The sequence below is a fragment of the Xiphophorus hellerii genome, chromosome 17 (assembly GCF_003331165.1).
Source record: "Xiphophorus hellerii strain 12219 chromosome 17, Xiphophorus_hellerii-4.1, whole genome shotgun sequence".
Lineage (NCBI taxonomy): Eukaryota > Metazoa > Chordata > Actinopteri > Cyprinodontiformes > Poeciliidae > Xiphophorus > Xiphophorus hellerii.
This window is the reverse complement of record NC_045688.1, coordinates 8,206,317-8,225,088: the sequence shown is the minus strand read 5'-3', so window position 1 is coordinate 8,225,088 and position 18,772 is coordinate 8,206,317. Positions and strand designations below refer to the sequence as shown.

The following is an 18,772-nucleotide window of genomic DNA, read 5'->3' as shown; positions in this document are numbered from 1 at the left end:
AGACAGGCTACAGATGTTAGAAAGGTCCGAGTGGGAGAGTAGTCCCACTTGTATTTTATAACTTAAAATACAACCATTAGATGTAAAGGAACACATTTCAAAATGTTGGTTTAGTGGTATAACACCAGCAATAATAAAAAAGTTGGTTTTGTTCAACTTCAAGCCGTTGAACAATTTATATCTAGAAGATATTAGATGCACATATTTATGTTGCTTAAAGGGGACCTATTTAGCAAAATTCACATTTTACACTTTTTTGTTCTTCCATTTGGGTCTTGACTGCTTTTAAAAGCGCTTAAAAAACATCGAGACATTTTTTTCTTTGCTATTAGTTAAAGTTTTTTGTTGTCTGGAAAATGAGCCATTTCAAAAATTTGGAATGTAACGTCACAAATCAGCAGGCACAACCCCAGTGAAGCCAGCCCGTTACCTAGCAACCACAGCAGAGTTCCGCCCGTTACCTAGCAACTGCAGCAGAGTTCTGCCCGTTACCTAGCAACCCAAGGAGAGCTCTAGTAGATTTGTACAATGTCTGCTGTAAAAGACAAGTGTTTTGTTGTTGACTCACCGAACAGAAACCATTTTCTGCTTTCTTGAGTTACAACACTTTTAAGTGTTGAGTTTGGGGGCGGGGCCAGCAGCAGCGTATTTTAATTTAAAGTGACAAAGCGTTCTAAAATGGCTCATCCCAAAAGGAGCTCAACTTACACAGAACTGAATAGGCTGAAATTTTATCATTTAAGAATGATTTTGTACGATAAATGTAATGAACATGTTTTGTAAAACCCGACTTCTCCTAACCTGTTCAAAGAAGAATAATAGGTCACCTTTAATGTTTGCTTTAGCATTAATGCTACAAAAAATAAGACAACCTCTTGAAATCACTGTCTCTTTGTTGCTCTATTCTCATTTGGTCTTTTTCTTCCTCCTCTTTAGAGACCGATGTACATCTCTTTTGTCACTAAGGCCATTCTGTGGGATAGAGGAGGCTGCCACCACACTGTAAGTTAATCTATTCTGTAATAACAACAACATAGCTAATCATATAAACATAGTAACAACAAACTGTTTATAGTTTACCTTTAATACTATTGTTATAAACTCAGTTAGAAAATGATTTGAAGAAGATTCCTGCTGTTGTTTTACTGATAACCTGAGCTGAGTGATGAGTTAGAAGTAAAATTAAACAAATTTTTATTGGGTTGATTTTAAGATTTTACTAAGAAAGATCTTGTTTGCAACCTTAATTTTAAGCTGTTGTCTTTATTTAAATGTCTTTATTGAAAATTTTTTTTATTCAGTTATTGTCAATAATCTTAACCCAGACATTTCCCTGACCTTAACTATTATATTTGAATTTATTTATTTCAAACTGTTTTTTTTTAAAACAAGAAAACAAGCTATCAGTAGAACAGAGAAAACATGTGCATAAATAACCAAGAACAAGGTAACTTGTTTACCAATTATTTAATCCTACCCTTTATCAATTTAATAAAATATATTACATAATGACTCAATAATTATCAAAACTTTATTAAAACCAAGTTCTAATATTCATGTGCTAGTCTAGACTCTTCCTAACTTTAACCTTAACCAAAACCTAATTCACACGGGACCCTGACCTTTTACGATCGCATTAGGACTGGTCTTTGGTCTCCATTAGGCCTCCATTAGTTTAGTAAATACACCAGAAATGGTTCTTAATAACCAAGTACACACACACAGACTCAAACTCCCAGTCTCCACCTCTTCCATTTGCTAAACGGAGGCTGGGAGTGGATGCACCATCATTAACGGCAACGTTTCCATGGTTACATTAGAGCCGCGTGGGCCGCCTTCCTGTCTCGGCCTCTGGTTCTGCAAATAAAGTCGTCAGACAAAGTGGCCCGCTTGCTCTTCCAGCCTCATTTACATCCTGAACTGCTTTCTGCATTCAGAATCTCCGCCAGCCCTGTTATCTGACATTCTGCCGCTTTGCTGAGATCCAGCTGTACCTCATAAATCAGGAGGAGCATTGTGACTGTAAAACCGCTCCTGTCATACAGCGACACGACTTCTGCTAGAAGGGCGTTGATGTCTAAACATGGAGGAGGCCAACAAGAGGCTTTTCACCCAGCAACCTGCTTTGTGTTGGCAGCTGAAGTCCTTCAGGGTCGCATGGAGAAGGGATGCAAGTAGGAATACGCAAACAATGCAGAAGTTCACCAATTTAACCCTGAGCAGCAAGTTTGTTCTCCCAAAATATTCTTGAAAGAGCAAAACACTGAATCCAAACCCTGAAATCTGGGTTTTCAGCACAACTTACATTAGCTGTGTTTCCGTTAACAATGAAATTACAAAAATAAATTCGCTGAAAGGAAACACGCCAACTTCGACGTCACTTTTTTTCTTAAAAGTTTCTGCACGTGAGGAAGAGCTTTCATTTAATTCATCTTAATATTTTTTTAACTCTACTGAACAGTAAAGATTTATTAGCTAACCAAGATATTTGGACGTTCTTGATCAACCTTTATTATTTAGAGAATCGTAATTCTCTAAAGAATATTTACTAAATATTATATTTTCTAAATATAACAATAATATGTTCTAAATATTATTTTTAGAGAATAATTTATTCTCTAAATATAATATTTTTATTTAGAGAAAATAAAAATATTGTCTCTAACAAGGTTTTGTTTTCTTTAACATAAAACCTACCCAGGTTAGGTTAAATAACCTAGACTTGTTAAATTAATGGCTTAATTAAAATATTTGAGAAAATATTTCTCAAATATTTTCTCTAAATATTTGAGAAAATATTAATATTTTCCCGAAAAAAATTTCTAAATATTTATGAGAAAATATTTATATTTTCTTCCATTATAGAAAGAAAATAATGGAATATAAATATATATTTATATATAAACATATATTTATATATATATAAATATATATAAAAAATATTTATATTCTATACATTTTTTTGAGAAACTATTTCTCAGGAAATATTTTTTCTAAATATTCAGAGAAAATATCAATATTTTCTCTAATTATAATTATGTAGAGAAAAAAACATTAACTGATTCTCAGATTTATTTTCGAAGTAGCCGAAGGGAACATTTAAATGTTTACTTTATAAAGTCTGAAATGCAAATAATTTCCGTGTATTTTCTTTTTCCACACTTTAAGTAAAATTCAAAGTTTCTCCAAACTTTGCCAAAATCAGTCCGCACAGCAGAGAAAACAACGTTAAGGGTTCAACTCTGATGACACGGTAGTCAGAAGATTTGCTGAGAAGTCCCAGCTAAGTGAATTAGAGGCTCTTCCAGAGGAAGGCATTTCCAGCAGTGACAGTACATTGGACCGCACTTTCTACAGACACCCATTACCGCGGCGTGGGCTCCTCTGGGCCCTCGCAGGACCCCAGGAAACAGGCTGACCTCCTGGCGTCAGGCAGCCCACACTCTGTCCTCACACAGCCAGAACTGGCTAATGTCATTACGGGCCTGTTTGTGCTCAACAGCTCCCTGATTGAGATGCACAAGTGGCGCTGCTCGATGAATGTAGGAAGTCTATTAGTTACTCCGAGTCCCAGATGGTCTGCCTTGCGTGTGCAGCCCCCCTCCTCAACCACCCACCCACCTCCAAAACACATAAGCATCGATAAGCAGACACACACACGCATGCACACACTTAATTACGCTGCCTCCGAGTGAACCCTCTGACAGGCGGACGGCTATGAGCAAAGACAGAAGTGTGTCTATGTCCCAGAGGCTGCAGGGACAGAGAATTCTTCACAGAGCTGATGCACAAGAAAGCCAGGCTTACGGCCTAACAAGGTTAAACCCCTGAAAAAGAGAGACTTTTTAAAACATGGAGATTTGTGTTTCTGTGGGGTGTAATTGGCTTTGCTGCAGGGATGGAGGGGGGCCGCTGACGAGAGGCAATGTGGGGGCCGACGACAGTGGGGAGCATTGTGGAGTCCGGCGGATTCAGGGGGGTAAATCTGATTATCAGCTCGTGTCAGAAGCCAGGCCCAGATGCAGCTTAGCGCTCGCAGAAACTTTATACTTTCAATAGAAAGACAATGAGAGTTGCAGAAGCTCCTGGAAACCTTTAATAACATTAAAAAACACCAATGACAAACATCAAGATGCACCAGTCAGACTGGTTTCATGTTAAAAGGTGGATTCACTCCAGTCCTGTTTGGTTCGCTTCAGTCAAACTTCTATTCGTCTGCCCAGAAAGTCCGGTTCGTCTGCCCAGAAAGTCCAGTTCGTCTGCCCAGAAAGTCCAGTTCGTTTGCCCAGAAAGTCCAGTTCGTCTGCCCAGAAAGTCCAGTTCGTTTGCCCAGAAAGTCCAGTTCGTCTGCCCAGAAAGTCCAGTTCGTTTGCCCAGAAAGTGCGGTTCGTTTGGGGAGGTGTGAATGCGCAACAGAACTCTGGTCCACCTAAAAGTCAAAATATTGATGAACTGATGTGGTTTGAATGCACATGTGAACGCTAACCGGACCAGAAACCGCTCCAAAAACAGGACATGGACTACAGCGCAAGGCATTCTGGGTAAATACAACATACAGTCTCTCATCCATCTGTTTATCCATCATTTGTTCAGTTATTTGTCTTCATCCACCCTTCACAATAATTAATCACCTGTCATCCATCCATCCATCCACTCATCCACCCATCTAACCAAGCATCAGTCTGTCCCTTTTTCCATTCATTCTTCCACCCATCCATCCATTTATGTCTCTATCTATCCATCTTTCTTTCTCTCTGTTTTTATTCTCTCTATTTCTACCCATCCCTCTTTCTCTATTTCTCTCTAGCACTATCTATATCTTTCTCTCTGTGTATCTCTAGCTCTCAATCTTTTTCTATTTCTTCATCTATCTTTGTCTCCTTCTCTCTCCATCTATTTTTCTCTCTCTATCCCTCCATCTATCTCTCTGTCCTTATCTTTCCATTTCTTTATGTTTCTATCGCTATCTTGTTATTTTGCTCCACATTTTGTTTTTGTTCAACTTTTAAATTTTTTAAGTTATACATCCAATAACCAATAATAATAAAAATCTCTAATAAAAATCACAGTTTTCATGTTTTTTGATTAAACTGTTGTACATTTAGTATAAAATAATGCTCAGTCCTGCTATGCAGAAACCCAGCTGTTCACATCTGGCCTCAAACCTCCTTCATCCCGATCGTCCTGAGTGATGAGGATGAGGAGGAGGCGGGGGGACGAAGAATGTGGACAGGCGCGTCTCTTGTTCACTCCTTGCTTCTCCCTCTTTACATCGCAAGAAAGCAAATCTTTCAACCCTCTGAAAAAGAACATGGCGGAGGGATTTAAGAGCTGATCCTCGCTGTGTCAGTCAGACGGTCTCCCTCCTTCTTCTGCTCCTCCTTTCCTCAGAAACATTTTCTTTTTTTTAAGCAAGTGGAACTGAACTTTGTTTTAGATTAAGCTTAAATCCAAGGCAAATAAAAGCCAGTGGGCCATTTATTACGACTGTTTCCTCTCTGAATGAGTCACTGGCACCACAGATTTGGGACAAACTGGTTTTCACTGGTTGATGTCCACATGGTTTTATTTACCCGCTTTTATTTCCCTGGAAGATATTCTGAATTTTTATCACCTGGAAAATAATTTTCTGCTTCTTTCTCTACTTTTAGAGGAGGCAGGTTTTCTTTGAGGAGAACTTGTTTTTAAAGTAATTACTTATATCAACACAAGGGGGCAGCAGTGGCAAGTTATGTTATAAAATACTGTAAGTGAAGAACTACACGCCCAGATGGTAATGAGTTATCTCTGATTTGAATAGTATGTTTATATTAATTTATTTTAAAAAGAAACTCAATTTATTCATTTCATATTCATTTATTGCTTTGAATTCTCTCTCAGCATTAAAAAAAATCTTTTTACAGAATTTCTCGAAGCTCGATCTCCCTTTGTTACTCTTTAATGAAATACAGAAGTAGCATATTATATAATAATATGTATCCAAAAGTTATTTTGTATTTTTTCATGAATTAAAATCTTAAATTTTTTGGTTATTTAATAGTTTTACTTTTAAATGTTTGTTATTTTTAATTTAATTGCTATTGTTATTTTACAATCATACTGTTTTCTATAAAGTTTTTTGTTTTACTTTTCAATAAATACTTAAAATGTCAAACCAAAATTGTCCAGAAATCTAATAAAAATAGTAAAGATAAGGTGGATTATAAATAAAAGTGGTAATAAATGCAGTAGTATTTTAAAATGTATACATGCAAGTATTTATTTATTTTTGTTGCTATTTTTCCAGTTTTAACTTTTTTGTTGCTATTTTTTGTTTAATTATTGTAGTATTTTCACAATCATGTTATTTTCTAAATAGCAACATTTCTTGAATAACATTACAATGTAAATAAAAAAGTTTCAAACAAAATTGTCTAAAATGTTCCTATTAAAATTGGAAAGACAAGGTGGATTATGAATCAAAATTCATTTTATAAATGTATAAATGTTATTTTATTCTTTTTCTTTGCTATTTTCTCAATTTTATCTTTTTGTTGCTATTTTTATTTAATTACTGTAGTTTTTCCACAATCATGTTGTTTTCTAATAGTTAAAAAAAATTACACTGCAATAATTGAAAAAAATATATATAAAATTATCCAATTAAGATGGGAAAAGACTAGGTGGATTATGCATAAAAGTGGTATTAAATGCTTTTTGTAAGGTTATTCTTTGTTTTATTTACTTATTTTTTTCCTTATTTCTTCTGTTTTAACTTTTTTGGTGCTATTGTTATTTAATTATTGTAGTTTTTCCACAATATAGTTGTTTCCCCAACTAGTAAAATAATTTTTTTTAATGAAATGTCAATAAATAAAAAAAGCTTCAAACCAAAATTGCCCAATTAAAATGGGAAAAGACAAGGTGGATTATGAGTAAATAAATGCATTTTATAACTATATTCATGAGTTTATTCTGTTTTTTTATCATTTTATTTCTAGGTATTTGAATAATTGAGAATAATAAGAAAAAACGTTTAATTTAAAATTTTATTTATTATAAAATGTTTGTATTTAAGCCGCAGATCCATTATGACCGTCGTCCCCCAGCTGTGTGTCCCCGGTTTCTGTCCCACATGAAGGCTCGTCCTGAGGACTTCCACCCTCCTTGTTACCTTAACAATGATCACCAGCAGCAGCTTCCATCTGAGGGGAGGATGCAGAGTTTTAACCTTCCTCCTGCCTCACAGACTGACTTTCTTCTGGGTAAGTTGATTAAACCATCTGGCGCTTTTACACCAGCAGCCTCTCATTCCTTTTGTTCTCCTCTGAGCAGTCAACACGGAGGCCACCAAGCCCGTCACTGGATCTTAATCCCTGCTTTTGGTTCTAGTTTAAAGTTTAAGTCAGGCAGGATGTCCCCACAGCGCCGCCCTCCTGGTGGACCTCTCCCTCTCTCTCTTTCTGTTGAAATCAGTTTTCTGCCGCTCCTTTCAGATGTGTAGGTATTTTTCCGTGCTCACACCTTCGCTCCCCAGTCGGACGCTGCTTTCCTGTGTGAAAATGTGTGTGTGTGCAGCAGAGGGAGGGCGCATTTCTCCGCTCCGAGGTCCAACACTAATTATTCTGCCATATGGTGGCTGGCTCCCTCACAATCATCCTTGACCCTCCTCTCTAAAGAATCGTGCTGCGCCCAATGCCATGGCTTTGCACTCTGACACATGTCATTCATATGCACATTAGTACACACACCAGTTCACATTCAGCTGTGTGTGTGTGAGCACAACAGATGGGAATGGCAGGCTATTGGAAAAAGGAGTGCAGAAATGTGGCCTTCACTGCGTTACTCCTCCGATTGATATTTTAACAATTTCATCAATACATTCTGGCACAACCGGCCCTTCAGATTTTTGATCAAATTAACACCTCAGCTTTAAATAGAATAGATTATATATAAAACCGTACGACATTTGAGTAAGAGTAAAAAGGTTCCCAAACAGTGTAAACAAATATTTGTTTTGTCAGAGTTTATTCCATTTTTATAGTCTAAATCTATCAATTAAACTCTGTTTATTTCATGAACTTCATCTTATTTCTGGCTGTATTTAGTCTGTATGTCTTCAGCAAAAACAGAAATATGGATTTATGGCATGTTTTTTAGTACTTACACCAATTATTTACAGATAATTTGCCAAAAATGTAAATGAAAGGTATAAATATTCAAGCCCAAACCTGTGTTGAGAAACGTTGCTTAAAGTTTTAATGTCTGCTCTTTCTGCCGCCCTCAGTTCTGATTACTCTGGTGAATATGGAGTTGGGAAAGTGGCAGCTGCTGCAGTGGGGCGAATTTTTCACTGCTTTTGTTAGCAGGCCAACCCATTCAGCAGGGAAACAGTGTGTCCTCCCCAACTGGGGAAAAGTGTGAATGAACAAGACTGAATATCACAACCAGTGGCTCTCTGCTTTGCTTCTTTGGACTGTTTTTATTTACATATTTTTCCTAAAATGTGTTTAAAGGTAATTCCAACACTGCTAGAGGACAGAGCGGTGATCAAAGTGTTGATTTGATGAAGAGAAGACACTGCGCTGCTGTTCTTCCTCGTCTCCAGATCACTCCAATTCCACCTGTATCTCCATCTAGCTTTGGTCCGACTCCTCTCCAACCCGACTCGCCGCACCTGGACCCCAAAACACCAGAAAGCAACTCAAGCATTATACTAACTCCTAAAATACATCCATCTCCTGCTCCTCCTCGTGTTCCCCCTCAACCTGAAGAAAATACAGTTCCTGAAAGGGAAACTGTGTTTGAGCCAGTTCCACAGGAGCCGGACTGCAAACTTAGCCTGAAACCTTCCGGATCGTCATGGTTACCATCGCCTACATCGCTCTCGTTAGAGTCTCTTTCGCATTTAAGTCATCCGTTTTCCACTTTGTTCAGTCGGAGCACCAGCCTCGCCAGTGGCAGGACCAGCATCCTGAGCGATCGCACTGCTGGTAAACCTTCACATCAGCATGCTAATGCTAATGCTCATTTTGGATTCTGATTTATCAGTAATGGGTCATTTTGAATGATAGTATCCACATGTTTTATGTAGTTTTACATAAAGCATGTAGTTTTATGTAGCTAATGCTAATGCTGAATGAGCATTAGCATCTTTATGCTAATGCTAATGCTCCTTTTGGGTTCTGAAAAATCCATGCCTGGTCATTTTGAATGATGGTAGCATCATGTTTTATGCACTTTAACATAAAACTTAGTTTTATGTAGCTAATAATAAATGAACATTAGCTTTGTAATGCTAATATTGGGTTCTGATACGTCCATGCCTAGTCATTTTGAATGCTAGTATCGTCATGTTTAATGTAGTTTTTCTGAAACTACATAAATAAATGAGCTAAATGAGCATTAGCATTTTAAGTCATCCATCTTCCAGTTTGTTCAGGCGGAGTTTGATCAGTATGCTAATGCTAATGCTCATTGTGGATTCTGATAAATCCATGCCTAGTTGTTTTGAATGATTAATTTACTTATAACATGGGGAAAATGTCTTGATGTAAATGACATAATCTCCTAATTAAACTAAAACTTTTAAAATCAAAATTAAGGAATTATTGACTAAAAATGCTCTTATATCTTACTAAAAAGTTACTTATAAGTTCGTTTTGTCTCATTTCAAGTGGACTAAGATATTTTCACCAAAAACTAGACAAAAATACTTATATAATAAAGTCATAATATTGCAATTATATTATGGGTTTATTCTTGTAATGCTATGACTTTATTTTAAAAAAATTTTCTTTGCATGGCCCTAATACTTTACCATTTTGTTCTTCCTCTTAATTTTGAAGTTTGAAAAGCTTCTCTTAAATATTTTTCTGCTTGATTTGCAGCAGATTTTCTGGACTCCCGTCCTGAGACGAGCGTTGGTTCCTCCACATTGGATCTTCCTCCAGTGATCCAGTCATCACTGGCCTCTTCCTCTCCAACAGAATCAATCTTTAAACAACCATTAAAGAAAAGCACTTATAGATCTACATCTTCGCTCCAAGAGAAAACGTCTGATGAATTTCATCAACCACGCTCACCTAATCCTGCACCAGTTGCTAAATCTACATCAGATAAACCGCAGAGCATCAAACAAATGACAGAAGTTACAGAAAACATCAACCAGGAGACATCGAAGGAGGATGTCACCAGTTTATCTCCTGATAAAGAGCTGAATGAACGCAGGCCGGTTCCACTTTCTGGATCAGGACCAAAGCTGAGCCCGACTCCTCCTCCATCCCAGCTGGATTCACATCACTGGCCTGTGCTGCCTCCCATCTCCCCAAAAAGAGGTAAAAAATGAGCTTGAACATAGCTGGACGTCAAAGCTTGAATCCATAATGAATCCTCAGTAAAAAAAAACAAAAAACACTGCTTTTCTTTTTCCGGCATGTCAGGGATAGAAAAGATGAAAAGCTGGTACCATTTGATTTTTTTTGTTGTTGTTTAAAGGCGTGAGGCCCCAACAGTTGAAGTCAGGAGTTTCTCCTGCTCAGCTTTGGTTCCCCCGATGCTTTCTCTATTCTCTAATCCCTGAGAGGGAGACGTGTTGCCGACGGTCATAAATCCACACTGACCGCTGCACATCGCTGAGCCGAACCGTCACAATGGAATACCTCGGTGGCTTTCCTGCGGCTGCTAATTTACCGTTCCCAATGGGGATAAAGGACCGGGCCAGTGACATCTGACTTCTCCGGGAACTTTATGAAAGAAAGCAAACAATGTGGAAATTGTGTGGGGATTTTCTCCTTTCTGTCAGAGACGTCTACTGTTCTCTGTGTGGCGCTGTACTGCAGGGGGGCCTCGCTGCATCGCAGCACGCTGTTCTCTTCACAGCAGACACAGAGCGAGTGTCACCAGTTCATTTATTTCTCTGCAGATGGAGGCAAGTGGAGTTCAGAGAGCTTGCAGCGTATGAAACTCAAAGTTTATTTGCAGTCTAAACATTGGTTTCAACAGCTGCTGCACAAAGGATCAAATTACAGTCATCAGTTTGAAAAATCATAATTCCAAAGGAGTGTTTGGATGCAAATCATATTGCCATCTGTTTGTCCATTTTTCATTTGTCCATCCTTTAATGTGTTACTCTTCTATGTTCATGTCAGGTCCAGTAGGTTGACTTCACAACACATATTATAACAACATAGGAAATCAAGTTGGTAGTTAGCATCACTCCAGCAGCTTCTGCCCCTATACATTAAATAACATACAATAAATAACCCTAAACAAACTACAAAGCAATGGCTCCCAGTTAGCAGTTGTGAAATTAAACATAGCGAAAATGGACATTAATAACAACAGTTAAAAACATACAAAACATGTTTAAATTACTCATGAAACGCTGTAAATGATTAAGTTTGTCCAAAATATTAATTAAGGTATATTTGTAAAGAAAACACAGAGCTGATCCCAATACATTACACTGTTACCGACGGCAACATAAAAAAGGGGAGGAGCTGTCGGTTACTGGTTGCTATGGTGACCACCAACTGCCAAGAGCAGAGTAACAGAACTTAAAACTCCAACAAATGCCTGAAGAAACAAGTTGTTGACTAAACAACATAAATTCAAAGAATAAAATAACACATTTTGACAAACTTCACATCTACAATATTGTTAAAATATAACCCTGTCTTTAAAATCCACTGCAAAATTATCAGGTTTCTCTGATTTTACTTCTTTTTATAGTTTTTTTTTTTTCTCCGAAGAGTTTTTGCGGCGCTAGTGGCTCGTATTTTTTCGACAGTAGGCAGACAGGAAGGAGGGTGAGGAGAGGGGGAAGACATGCGGCAAAGGTCGTTGGGACCGGGAGTCGAACCCGTGACGTCCATGACGAGGACTAAGGCCTCCAAACGTGGGGCGTGCTGTGGTGGCGCAGGGGGTTAGGTTTTTGTTTGAGTAAAATGAACATTGTTCGTTTATTATATGAACTACTGACATGTCTCTGAAATTCCAAGCAAACATTTCGTATTTATTTGCAGAAAATGAGAAATGATCAAAATAACAAAAAAGATGCAGTACTTTCAGACCTCAAATAATGCAAAGAAAACATGTTAATTTTCATTTAAAAACAACAATACTAATGTTTTAACTCAGGAAGAGTTCAGAAATCAATATTTGGTGGAATAACAATGAGGTTTTCAATGGGGTTCAATTGGCTCTTAATTATTTCCAGAACTGTATGTCCTTCTTTGCATGCATTCGTTTTTTCATTCAACCATCCTTCTGTTTGTCAATAAATTAGCTGCCCCTGGCCACCCACCCAACTCAACGTTTACACTGATACATGAAAATGGCTGCAAACAGATGCGCACTTACACAACTGTACATCTTTGAACAGCAGAAGTAAAGCTTCCTGCACAACCAAGAAGAATAAAGCAAGTTGTATCTGAATGTACAACAAAATTCTTGTATTTTCCAACAGCCATTACAACAACATTTAATTTCCCTTTGTGATCGATTGAATTGAATTGTGTGGCGCATGCAGCGGTAAAACCAGCTGACCAAACGTGCTGGAACTCAGCTTGGGGCCCAGCTTGGGCTCGGCCGGAGTTGCTAGGTAACGGCCCATTGTGACTAAGCAATCAAACAGGCTGCAAACAGATGCGCAATTGTCCAACTGTACATCTTTGAAAAGCAGAAGTAGAGCCTCCTGCACAACCAAAAAGTGATCAAGTGCTTTCTGGATGGTAAGTCGACAACAAAACACTTGTGGTTGCTAGGTAACAGGCTGTGGTTGCTAGGTAACGTGGAGTGCATCTTGATTTATGAAGTTACATTCTGGAGGTTTTTGAAATGGCTCATTTTCCAGACAACAGAAAACACCTGGGTGTTTTTTTTAAGCCTTTGGATTGTTATCGAAACAGTAGAGACTCAAACAGAAGTACAAAAACGTGCAAAATTTTGCTTAATATGTCCCCTTTAATAAGAAAATGAAATGTTGATTGTGGGGTTTTTATGGGTTAGGTGTCCAAGATAATCAGAATTAATTTTGTTTTATAGCATCCTTGAAAAGCAACACGTCTTCCATTGAGGTTTTCTCAGAGTCTTATCCCAACCGCAAGCTGCCATGTTTTCAACACCAAAATCCAGAGTTTGACTTTCTCCAACAATAAACCAGGGTTCTGTCCTGGCATGGCCCGGCCTCTCCTCTCGGGCCCTTTCAGCCCGGCGAATAGAGGCCTACAGCCGCACAGAGGAGGCGTTGTCCTTCCAACCAACCCCCTTAACCTCCCCGAAAAACTCAGTTCAACCCTCGTCGCCTGAGACTGACAGCCCAGTTGACAACAGCAATATGCTTTGAAGTGTCAAGTCAAGTCCTTCTATTGTCTGTCTGAGTGGAGCGGCAAGTCGCTCGAGAGCAACGCCGTTCGCATACTCCAGTTCCTGTTGGAGCTCTGTTCGCCTTTCCTTTTAGAAACCGTGTATATATTATCCTTTTGTCCGGAGAAAGCTGTTCTGCATATCTAATGTATGAAAAGCCCCAACAGGTCCTTTTCACTGCCACTCAACGCACGCCTCGCAGTGACTGTTTCACCAACTAATCCTCCGATTTCTAAACCAGACAGGGAGAAAATAGTGTGAAATTTTTTCCTTTGAGTCAGGTGTAAAGTTATGAGGCTGATTTTCTTGCAATGCTGTTACCATGGGGGTATTTTCATTCTTAAGGAACAGTTATGCTTCTGACTTTATGGTTGTGTTAAGTATCTGTTTTTGCCATTCATTTAGATTAATTCCTACCGCTCTCTGATTCTTTTTTTTATTAAAAGTTTATCAGTTCTCTAAGAAATCTCCTTTTTATAGAATACTTCAAAATCACAAAATCTTACTAGGTATCTTTTTGTCTGGTTTTTACTGTAAATATCTCAGTACACTTGAAATGACCCAGTGAATCTGCTCTTACTCTCTCAATTTGTGCTAAATATAATGATATTTTTGTAGCAATTCAACTATGAACAAGCGCCGATGAAGGCTATAAAAGTTAATGTTTGTACACATGAACTCTTACCAAGTATGTTTCTTCTAGCTTCTTGTGCAAATAACTCAGTTGAAATTTAAAGGCAACTTTTAGTAAGATATTTGAGTTTGTTTTAAGTAAGCTATTTCTTAATATTGATTTTTAAAAAGTACAAGATTATTTCAAAAACATATTTACAAAATGTTTTTTTTATGTTATAAGTGAAATAATCTGCCAGTGGAACCTGTGCCTTTTCATCAATATTAAGGAATTATTTAATAAAAGGTTTTCTAAGTTACTTTGAAACTAGACCAAACATACTTGGTAATATAACCTTCATCATCATATGTAGCAGAAATTGAGAGAGTAAGAGTTGAGTAACCAGACATGTCCCACGCTGTGTGTTTGCAGGTTTCTCTGCAGCATCAGGCTGTTCTGAGATCAGCTGCAGTCAGTCTCAGATGTTTGATGAACTGGAAGTCATCGCTCCTCTTTCAGCTTCCTCATTGTCTCTGGATCGACCATCCGACTCGTCAGACTCTCCTCGCTCACCTCTCACAGGTAACGCTCAAGGATTATGAGCAACAACTAAGAATCTGTCTTCCTGTAGGATTATTTCACCCTAAATGACAAGCCTACAAACGCTCAGCATGAAATAAAGTATCTGGGCCTTTTTCCATCTGAATATATTACAGTCATGTTTCTCTCATGACCAGAATTCCCCTTTTCCATTAAAATTTTGACTTTCAGCAACAGGCAGATGTTCAGTATTATCGTGTTTTTGACTGTTTAGAGCGCAAAATTAAAATAAATCATACCAAATTCAAATTCTAAAAGACTTTATCGATCCCAAAGGAAAATTAGATGCAGCCTGGATTGTTTTCATTGTAATATGAGGGTTAAAACTGCAGCTTATTTGCTCACTTGGACTGTTTTTGTTTTCTGGCGATGAAAACGTTAAAAAATGTGTGACGGAGAGCAGGTGTTTTGGGAATTCAACCATTATAAATTTTAATGTATATGAATAAAGACAGCAGAAGAGAATAACATTCATGCAAAACAATTGAATAAGCTATAAACTTATTATTTTTACTTTATCTTTTCAGTAAAATATAATAAATGAAAAATGTTAGAACTCTGGACTTAGTTGAAATTGGTGAGCTATAAACATGAATGAATTGATTTGTACCTGGGTGAACTAGTTCTTGTTACGGTTCAAGTGGCACATAATATAATGTAAACACTTTTTTCGCATTACACGAGTCATGTGATGAACAACCGGATGTTACTACTGGTGGAAAAGACGAAGAAAACGACAGAAAGTGGTTGGAGGAGGATGTTTTTTAATAACTTATTCGATCACAAACTTATTAAGATGTGACTTTAATTGCATTTCTTAATCAAATAATGTCATAAAATTGTGTTTATTTGACATTAGCAGAATATCGGAAGTGTTTTTTACTGCTGGTTCTGATGGGTTTGTTGTCTTATTATTATGTAACACATATTTGAAACTGAGTCGGTTCTAGTCACAGCTACGCTTTCTAATCTCTTCTTTTGTAGCTGCATCTCCAATGCAAATGTGTGCAAATTTTTTTTAATATTACGCTAATGTCAAAAAGAAAACACAATTTTGCAGTTCCTGTGTTTCCATTAAATAAGAAACTCAATTAAAGTCACACGTGGATGAATTTGTTCACACGCCGCTCCATCATCCTTCAATTACTTCCTGTTGTTTTCTTTGTAGTTTGTGCCAGTAGTAATATCCGGTTTTGATTGTGTGACTCATGTAATCCAAAAAAATTATTTCTATTAGTTTTTTAAAACCACTGCATCCTGGCCCAAAAACTGCATTTTTTTAAATTGGCATGTTTGCATTGATTATATTTATATTAATTTTATGGTCACTGAAATGCAGATATAGATGCCTTCACTGGATAATTTTTCTATGCAGCACATCTTCTACATGCTCAATTGTGTTGTGAAATAAACAAATTTTATACAGCCACTGGAAACTTTTTATCAAAAACAAGACCTTTTTAAAAATTGTTTCCATTAAGCGAATTTCTTTTAGAAACGTCAAATTGCGTAATTACGTGGTCAGTGGAAATGCAGCGAGTGATCTGCGCGTCTTCGGAGACAGAGATGGGTTTATCTGATGTCTCACTCTGTTGGCTCGTTTTATCAGCCCAACAAAGGCGGCGCTGACGTGACGTGTGTGTGTTTCCGCCCATGTGTCCTGGAGGAGCTTCTCTCAGCTGCAGAGAAAGATATCAGCCAGTGAAGACTTCCTCCACCTCCCTCAGAGCCTGCTAATCCCTGACAAGGTGTTTAACCTGACCCGAACCTCCGTACGACCCCAGAGACCTTTGACCCCTGAGGATGTGGAGTGATAAAGATCTGCTCTGGGTTTTGGCCAGAAGCTCTTCTAAATGCGAGTTAATGCTCAGATTTTTGTCACGCTGATGGGAAGCGCAGCTTAAATCTGTATAGGGTGTGGTGGATTTTATATCATCAGCTCCGAAAATGTTAAAAATATTTAGTTTGGTGAGGAAGTTTGGGAGGAAAAACAATCAGAGTTCTTCCCTCATATAAACAATTAACAAATTAGTTCATGACACATCAGATCTGTCAATATTTTGAATAATATGTGACTTCTGTTTTGCCATCTACATTGATTAATTTAGTTTTATTTCTTATACTTTTTATAAGAATTCTGTTGTAGTTTCCTTTGTGTAGTTAAGTAATTTTAACCTTGTTTTATTTCTATAAACTTTGTTTTTATCAAGATAAATTACTCATTGTCCAGAGATAACAGATGGAAAATAATTTTTGGACTAATTCTGATACATTTAAAATAATAATTAATGTGCGTTTTCCATCCAATCCAAATGAATTGGTACATTTTAATTTCAAAGGCTGTTAAAAACTAGGTGCTTAAATGTTTTATTTATACTAAGTTGTGTTTTTTAGATTTATACCTGAATAATTTTAGGTCTTTTGTAAAAGCATTTGATAAACCATTAAAAAGTATTGCACAATTATAAAATGGTAGAAAAATTACACATTATAATACTTCTAATTAAAATGTGTCATATATTTAACTCTAATTACCGCTTTTGTCACGATTCCTCTAATTAAAAATAAACAAAGTCGCCTACACTTGTGTGTAAATGTTATCAGCTTAGATCCAAGTTTTCTGTTCAAAAACATTAGAAAGCAAAAAGTGTCGTGAGAAAAAGGAATCAGGAAGCAAGTCGTTCTTTCATGAACTTCTTCCTGGATAAGCTCCTCCTCCTTCCACCACACGACCAATCGCAACGCAGGAAGTTATCCAATGTTTTTGGAAGATAAACTGCAATATCAATCTGCAAGCATGTAAAATGGTGCCCCAATTCTCAGAAAGTGGTGGTTGACAAATTCTCATTCCACAAATTGGACTGTTTTCCATCCTCCCCTAATCCAATACCGCCCTGGGCAACCACCCATAGAGCCCTTATTGGAAAAATGCCACTGAAAGTTTTGAAAACCCCCCGAAAGAAATACTGTTTAAAGTTTGAGAGGCTGAAGAAGATGACCTGGTGATGGCAGCATCATGCTGTGGGGATGACTTTCTTCAGCATGGACAGAAAAGCTCATTTGATTTGATGGGAATATGGATGGAGCGAAATCCAGCTAAATCCTCAACCACCAGATGTTTGATGGAATGGTTTAAGTCAAACCATTCCATTATTATTGGAACATTATTCCAATATTAATGTGTTATTATTGTGTTAGAATGGCCTAGTCAAAGTCCAGACATAATGAACCATCATTAGGTCAGGTGTGTTGAATCAAAAGGACTGACTCAAAGGGGCTGAAAACATTTGCACTCCACACATTTCAGAATTCTGTTCTGAAACACGTTTTTCCATTTTATATAAATATAAGTAACATAACTGAGTTGTACACTGAAAAAACTGAAGTTTGCGTCTGTAAAATTTAAAATAAACATATAAATAAAAAGGTAGAGAAAATTCTGTCAATTTCCAAAGAAAAGTTTGTAATTAGAAAGAAAGAAAATAAATTATTTATAGCTTTTTAGAAGTAATTTATTAAGAAAGAAGGATGAGTTGTAACGTTTCCACGGTCTTTATGGGTGGCAGCAGGTTTACGCGTTACTCAAACTGAGGATTAGATATTGATCAGCTAAAGTGTTGGCCAATTGTTTTCCAATCTGGTGCGTTAAAGCCCGGCCTAACTGAAAGTGTGTCGCGCCTCATTGTGTTACCGCCGGCGTTATCCCTGGGATTTCCTCCCAACGACTGCAGCTCCTCTTCCTCACCTGAAGGATTACTTTACAGGTCTGACTTCCCAACTGAAAACACACAACCAATCAACAAGTGTGTGTGTGTGTGGGGTGTGTGTGTGTGTGTGCCCTGAGTCGGGACAAACTGAACTTTCCTCTGTTTGATGTTCTTGGATGTTACTGGAAGGTGTGGGTGCGCGTGGGGGTGTGTGTGTGTGTGTGTGTGTGTGTGTGTGTGTGTGCGCGCTTTCTGTGAAATCCCCTCAGATTGCTGCTCCACACCCAGCAAGGACCTGGGATTTGCATGGGCCGGGAGCCACAGTGTCACTGATCCGCTTTTAATTGGGTGTGACGGAGAGAACTTTGGAGCCTGGGGAGGGGGGGCAGAGGGGTAGATAAGGGGGGTAGACGGGTAGTTGATGGGGTACAAGGGGTAGCTTCTCTGCATCAGGGTAGTTTATCAGTTCTGTTGGGTTTTACAACAATTTTAGATTAATTTATTT

General features: G+C 37.7%; 1 protein-coding gene and 1 long non-coding RNA gene across 2 annotated transcripts in view; one reads left to right on the top strand and one right to left on the bottom strand.

Moving 5' to 3' along the window:
- The window catches only part of LOC116737007 (nucleolar protein dao-5), a 73,557-nt gene that overhangs the window by 22,983 nt on the left and 31,802 nt on the right, over window positions 1-18,772 (top strand). Inside the window, exons 2-6 of the mRNA XM_032589946.1 lie at window positions 937-1,002; window positions 7,058-7,244; window positions 8,496-8,972; window positions 9,870-10,316; window positions 14,393-14,542. Of these exons, the coding sequence (XP_032445837.1) occupies window positions 937-1,002; window positions 7,058-7,244; window positions 8,496-8,972; window positions 9,870-10,316; window positions 14,393-14,542 (1,327 nt within the window). The remainder of the gene's footprint in view (window positions 1-936; window positions 1,003-7,057; window positions 7,245-8,495; window positions 8,973-9,869; window positions 10,317-14,392; window positions 14,543-18,772) is intronic.
- Window positions 918-15,779, bottom strand: LOC116737043 (uncharacterized). The gene is made up of 3 exons (XR_004342723.1): window positions 15,708-15,779; window positions 12,650-12,651; window positions 918-930 (listed from the first exon to the last, which is right to left on the bottom strand). It is a non-coding gene; the product is annotated as an uncharacterized LOC116737043 (long non-coding RNA).